General features: G+C 42.5%; 1 protein-coding gene and 1 gene segment (V, D, J or C); both read left to right on the top strand.

The window, feature by feature from the left end:
* The first annotated feature begins 2,878 nt into the window (after nt 1-2,878).
* Nucleotides 2,879-5,544, top strand: LOC115548666 (uncharacterized). The gene is made up of 3 exons (XM_030363430.1): nt 2,879-3,244; nt 4,879-4,955; nt 5,081-5,544. Exons 1-3 carry the CDS (start codon nt 2,898-2,900, stop codon nt 5,464-5,466), a joined length of 810 nt encoding a protein of 269 aa, XP_030219290.1. The 5' UTR covers nt 2,879-2,897; the 3' UTR covers nt 5,467-5,544.
* A 190-nt stretch (nt 5,545-5,734) lies between these two features.
* Nucleotides 5,735-6,668, top strand: LOC115549347 (T-cell receptor alpha chain V region CTL-F3-like). The segment is given in 2 exon segments: nt 5,735-5,882; nt 6,144-6,668. Coding segments are annotated over 2 exon segments (420 nt in total).
* Nucleotides 6,669-6,880: the final 212 nt, after the last annotated feature.

Raw genomic sequence — 6,880 nt, forward strand, 5'->3', positions numbered from 1 at the left:
TCCGTCCAGAGGGCAGTCGCTGGAAGAGATGGTGCGCTGGGTGGACCTGGTCCTTTAGGATGTTGTTCACCCGGCGTAGGCAGCGGGAGGTGAAGACTGTGGAGATCTCGGGGAGGCTCTTCCCAATGATCCTCCCCGCAGCCTTGACCACTCTGTGGAGGGCCTCCTTTTCGGCCCTGGTGCAGCTGGAGAACCACACCAGTAGTCCGTAGGTGAGTATGCTCTCTACTGCGCAGTGATGGAAGTTGACCATCAGTCCCTGTGGAAGTTTTGCCCTTTTTAGTTACCGAAGGTAGAAGAGGCGTTGTTGTGACTTACCCACGGCAGAGGTGATGTTGGTCCTCCAGGACAGATCGTCGGCCGCAGTCACGCCCAGAAACTTCCCTTGTAGTCCGTTATTGCCCTGACGCCCTCCCACACCTGCCGGGGGCATGAGGCGCTGTTGAACTGAGCTTCAATGCGGGTCATGTATGCTTGCTTGGCAGAACTGATGCCTTTCTTCAGGTCGGATCTCGCCGCGCTGTATGCATTGGTGTCACCGGTTCTGTACGCTGCATTCCTGGCTCGTAGTAAGGATTTTACTTTAGGTGTCATCCAGGGTTTAACGTTTGGGAAGACACGGAATTGTTTCCAGGATGTAACAATATCCACACAAAAAATGATGTAGTCAAGGACTGAGACAAGATAATTATTCAGAGACCTACGTGTCAACACTCCCAGTCCACTGAAAATGTCCCAGTCTGTGGAGCTGAAGCAGTCCTGGAGCCTAGGGGTGGCGTCCTCAGGCCAAATCCTGACAGACCTGACTTCGGGCCTACTGGCTCTGATTTTGGGTGTGTGCCAGGGGTGCAGGAGGAGCGAAACATGATCAGAGAGACCTAGGTGGGGGTACGCCTGGGTTCTGTATGCATGGGCTATGTTGGTATAAACCTGATCAAGTGTGTTGCTCCCTCTAGTAGCGCATTTTACATTACTGTGGAAAGAATGAAGTACAGACTTTAAGTCGGCATGATTAAAATCCCCCGCCACAATAAAGATACTGTCGGGATGTGCCACCAGGCTTTTGTTTACAATGTCCTGTAGCCTAGCTAGTGCCAGCTTAGCATTGGCGTCGGTTGGAATGTAAACAGCACAGATGTAAACAGAAGAGAATTCTCTTGGCAAGTAAAACGGACTGCATTGGAGCAACAAAAATTCCACGTCAGGGCAACAATGTTTGCTAACAACTGTGACATTGGTACACCACGAGTCATTGGTATAGATACACAGACCTATAGTAGATATATCTATAGTAGAAGGTCTTCTCCTGTCTCATTCAGTCCTTGGTGCCACTCTAGCAGGAGGTGGAGCTTGAAAGACAGCACATAAGAAACAATCTGTCACACAACCTTTTAGACTCTTGATTGATGCTACTCTACATGATTGGCATATCCACTATCAACTATGCAGCTCGTCATGCTAGTGGTTTTATTCACTCGGTTTACTTGCGAGTTCTACTTTAGAAGCACTATCCTATCCTGATCAAGTACCTCAAAACATGTTTAGCAGTTCATGTTGAGCTGTTGAGATGGAAACCTGGCTGTAGATTATTATTGCTGCACTTATATCTGGTGAGATGAAGGACTCATGCCGCACACTACCTGTATGACCGAATCATGATGATTGGATGTTTTTTATATTTTATTCTGAAGTATTTGTGTATGTTAATTTTTATTTGAATTAACTTCATTTGCATAAAATGCATTTTGAATGTTTATCTAACACATTATTGTTGTGGACTTGTTCAAGGGCTGATAGCTGGGGACTCCACCTCTCCTGATAAACAGGAAATCAGTGGGAAAGAGGGAGCATCTGTAACACTCAGATGCTCCTATGAAACAAGCATTAATAATGTTGACCTTTACTGGTACAGACATCGTTCTAACCAGGCTCCTCAGTTTATACTATATAAAGGAGCAAGATCAGAGAGCGACAGTCAGCATATTCCTGACACCCGTTATGAGTCCACGACATCCAGAACATCAACTGAACTCACCATAACCCAGCTAACTTGACAGGCAGCACATCAGAAACAATCTGTCAACAACAGCTTTTAGACCCTTGATTGTTGCTGCTTTACAACATCTGCTTGTTCCAGTATTAGCAATGCAGCTCTTCATGTTAGTGGTTTTGCTCACTGGGTTTACTGGGGAGTTCTGCTTTAGGAGCAATGTCCAAATTCAGATATGGACCCCAATATTTGTTTAGCACTTCATATGAATTAATTCACATTGCTCTTTCCAGGATCTTTGACACTGTAGTAGTCACTGACCTTTCATTCTTAACGTATGCAGGGGACCTTTATCAGCAAACAATCTCAATCCAGGACAGAGTCCAGGCTCTACAAGGAGACGGCGTGACTCTCTCCTGCAGCTACTCGTCAGCAACATACCTCTTCTGGTATCGGCAGTACCCCAGCTCACCTCCCCAGTTCCTTATGAAAGAACACATGGAGCTATCGGGAATTACTTTGAAGAACGAGAGTGAAGACATATGTTCCAGCCGGAGATCTCCGCTGCTGCAGTGACAGACTCTGCTCTGTACTACTGTGCTGTGGAGCCCAAAGTGACAGCGAACACAGACTCCCTGTAAAATAACCTGACAAGGAACTCGAACAGCATTTGTCATTGCTTTCAACTGTGGTTAAGGGGAGGGGCATCTAGAGAGGTAAATTCACACCAGGAGTCTAGTGAAGAAACAGTATGTTACAACAAGGATACAGAGGTAGCATGTTGAGCTCCAGGGTTCCCATGGTGTTTGAAATGATGTCAGTCCTCTTTCTACTTGTAGTTTGTATGATAGCAGGTAAGTCCACCAGAAATTCTGTTGAGTAAAGAGTTAATGGAACCTGTATCTCCATGGCAACATGTTTACATATTAACCTTATCTTTACAGGTGTTTATAGTGTGGACCTCACTCCTGTCAAGCCGACAGAGAACAGTTTAGACGGTACAACTGTTACTCTGTCCCACAGGCTCCATAAAAAAATTGCAGGGGGCGATGATTTCTTCTGGTACCGTCAGTATCCTGGAGAACCTCCACAGTTCCTGCTGTACATCTCTGGGTTTGGTATCAACAGGACAGCTGAGTCTCTTGGTTCAGACAAAAGGTTATCCACTGAACTGACTGAAGAGAAGACTGGAGTGGATCTGACGATCTCTTCTGCTGCAGTGACAGACTCTGCTCTGTACTACTGTGCTCTGAGGCCCACATAGACTCCCTGTACAAAAACCTCATAGCTATTCAATCACAAGATTAAAGAGTGGTGCCGTGGAATCTCCCCATCTTATTTGAAACAGAAAGGTTAGTCATGTATTTCATGATAAAGAAAACTGTTGATTTCTCATATTGATTCAATTTTGGGTACAGAAGAAGGAAGTCGTGGTCTCCTGTCATTTTGTGATAAACATTAAGGTGGAGATGCTCTAACATAAAATATGAAGGGGAGGATCACTTTCCTACTGCATCAGAGATGATTTTCCTCTCTCTCTTCCCCTCCCACTGTAAACATGGAGCACTGGCTGAGTGATATGCCCAAATCCAAAACACATCAGTTCCTCTAAGGATCCAGAACCTGCAGCTGTCTGACTCTGCTCTGTACTACTGTGCTCTGAAGCCCACAGTGACAGGAAACGGACTCCCTGTACAAAAACCTGCTGAGCACAAAACACACTTCCCTCTCCCCCTGAGATCAGTACACAAACATTATGCATATAACACATCAACTCATCACAACAGTGAACTCCTAATTAATGATCAATTTTCACCATATTCCATATATGTAAACAATTGTCTGCAGGTTTTGTCTTTACTTTATCTTTTTTTTAATGTGTTCATTTTATTTGCGTTGAATGTATTTCTCATTGAAGGTGAAAGTGAGGTCACATGTCCACCACTGTATGTCAGTATTATCAAGTAGGTGTTTTACTATTTCCTCAACATGTTGAGTCATTGTATCTTTAAGAGATGGTACCATGAAGAGAATAAGTCTCATACTTGAGCTGAACAACAGATAGTTTCTCCTGTTGCTGTAGACCTGCTTTTGAGATGGAAAACCTGGCTGTGGATTATTATGGCTGCACTTCTATCTGGTAGAGGAAAAGCACATGTTACAAACTGTATATATGACTGCATTATCAGACATTTTATCATAATAATTATTCAATGTTTTTAACATATTATTCTGTTGTGTTTTTTATGGTCCATGTTTATCTATCACGCCCATTATGTGGAATCTTTCCAGGGCTGATAGCTTGGGACTCCATCTCTCCTGATAAACAGGAAGTCAGTGGAAAAATGGGAGGAACTGTAACACTCAGATGCTGCTATGATACAAGTGATGAATATGTTATTCTTTACTGGGATTATAGTAACTGGTATAATTTACTAGAGGTCAGTATTATCAAGTAATGGTTTAACTATTTCCTCAACAGGTGTGTCACAAAGTTATTAATCCAAAGGGGACCAGGAAACCAAGTTATAAATGTAATAGCATGTGTTCACCCAAAGAGGGAGTCACTACAATGGAAAACAACCTACAAGTGGTGCTGGGGTTTGGTTCTCCTTTAAATACATTTAATCTCAACAATGCACATAGCAAGACCCCTATCCAGTGAGTTGATATCCTTTGGTGATGGCTCCATATACGCTAGCAAAGTAAAGGAAAATCAAAATGAGTTTACCCATAGCGAAACTCAGCTTTTGCAGTGATGCCCCCTATTGGTCATGAATGGTAACAGGTCTGCTGGGTATTGGAGAGCATTGGAGAGATGAGATGATGGGAGGAGCCAGCCACAAAAGGACTGTTGAGTAAAATGTGTTTATGTTTGCCTCCCTGCTTTACTGGAACTCGCTCTGCTCTCCACTGCCTCGCCACATCATGCTCTTTGCACTCGTGATATGTTGCATTTTATGTGGTAAGATTTTTGTTAAAACAACAAATTACTCCTAATTAGTGCAATTAAATCATCTTTGTCTGAAACATGAATGTATTGTAGATTTGATTCTCGTTGCAGTGACTGAATCCCATTTTTGATTTCAGGTCCAAGTGTTGAAGACAGTATCAGTCAGCAGAAGGATGTCCAACGTGCTGTTGAGGGTGCTGCTGTGGTGCTCTCATGCAGCTACAACAGCTCTGTAGTCAGTAGTCTCTTATGGTACCGCCAGTACCCCGGCTCACCACCACAGTTCCTTATCAGGGAATACTCTGGATACATAACTAATCCAATACCAGGAATGAACATCACACATATCAAGAAACAGAGACTTGTGGAGCTACTGATCTCCTCTGCTGCGGTGACAGACTCTGCTCTGTACTACTGTGCTCTGCAGCCCACAGTGACAGGAAACACTGAACCGCTGTACAAAAACCTGCTGAGAACAGAACACACGTCCATCTCCCTTAGACCAGAACACATATATTTCTAACTAAACACATGAACTCATCACCATATTTATTTCCTTTAATTATACATGTTTACCATTTTTTATTTAAAAATATGAAAATATTTTAGCAGTAAGTTCTCTTGTCATATTATTTTAAATCATTTGGTTTAAATTGTGTGGTATGTTTCTAGCTTTTATCAGCTTGGCTCATTAAATTAAAAACCATCAGTTCTTCAGCTTTTACTCTTCCTAAATTGATTCTGAAGGAGCCACTATCCACCACTAGAGGTCAGTATTATCAAGTAGGTGTCTAACTATTTCATCAACATGTTTGGTCATTGTGTTAACAGCTGGAATCACATACTTGAGCCGAACACCAGATAGTTTCTCCCGTTGCTGTACTCCTGCTGTTGAGATGGACACCTGGCTGTGGATTATTATGGCTACACTTCTGTCTGGTGGGATGAAAACCTCATGTTCCACACTACAAACATGACTGACTGAACATGACTGAATTATTTTACTATGATTGGTGGATTGATGTTTTTGACAATTTATTCACTTGAATTCTTTATGGTTCATGTTAATCTATCACGTCAATTTTGTGGACTCATCCTAGTTCTAACTCTCTCGATGGGTAACTCTTTAAAGACTCTGTGCCTTTCATAATTTATCTTAATTGATTAATTCATTAATCTACATCTTCTATTCTTCCCCAGAGTGTAAAGGAGGAGACGGAGTGACCCAGCCCAGAGAGGATGTCATTGCTACTGAAGGACTCACAGTTAGTCTTGACTGTACATTTGTGACCATGAGCACAAATGTGTATTTGTTCTGGTACAAACAACAAGTCAATGACTTTCCCAGGTTCATACTACGACGCTTTACAATTGGAGAAGGAGATAATGCTGAAGAGTTCCACAAAGACCGATTTGGTGCCAAAATCCAAAACACATCAGTTCCTCTGAGGATCCAGAACCTGCAGCTGTCTGACTCTGCTCTGTACTACTGTGCTTTGAGGCCCACAGTGACAGGAAACACGGACTCCCTGTACAAAAACCTGCTGAGCACTAAACACACTTCCCTCTCCCCCTGAAACCAGCACACAGACATGACTGACTAAACACGATAACTCATCACAACAGTGAACTCATAATTAATTATCCATTTCCACCATAATCCCGATATCTTATAATTTGTATGCAGTTTTTGCATTTAAATTTTCTTGTTTAAAGTATTCACGTTAAAATAGTTTTATTTTATTTGTGTCGAATTAATGTCTTATTAAATTAATAATTTGATTCTGAAGGTGAGGTCTCACATCCACCCCTAGAGGTCAGTATTATCAAATAGGTGTTTTATTATTTCTTCAACATGTTGGTCCTTGTGTCTTTAAAGGCTGGTACCATGAAGAGAATGAGTCTCATACTTGAGCTGAACACCAGATGAGATGGAA

Source organism: Gadus morhua, chromosome 8 (assembly GCF_902167405.1).
Source record: "Gadus morhua chromosome 8, gadMor3.0, whole genome shotgun sequence".
NCBI classification, from domain to species: Eukaryota; Metazoa; Chordata; class Actinopteri; order Gadiformes; family Gadidae; genus Gadus; species Gadus morhua.

Bases quoted from the DNA above. Each gene is read 5' to 3' on its own strand.
- LOC115548666 (XM_030363430.1), top strand. From the start codon at position 2,898: ATGGCAACATGTTTACATATTAACCTTATCTTTACAGGTGTTTATAGT. The intron at 3,245-4,878 runs GCCCACATAGAC...TGCCTCCCTGCT, and splicing joins CTGTACTACTGTGCTCTGAG to TTACTGGAACTCGCTCTGCT. The intron at 4,956-5,080 runs GTAAGATTTTTG...TTTTGATTTCAG, and splicing joins GATATGTTGCATTTTATGTG to GTCCAAGTGTTGAAGACAGT.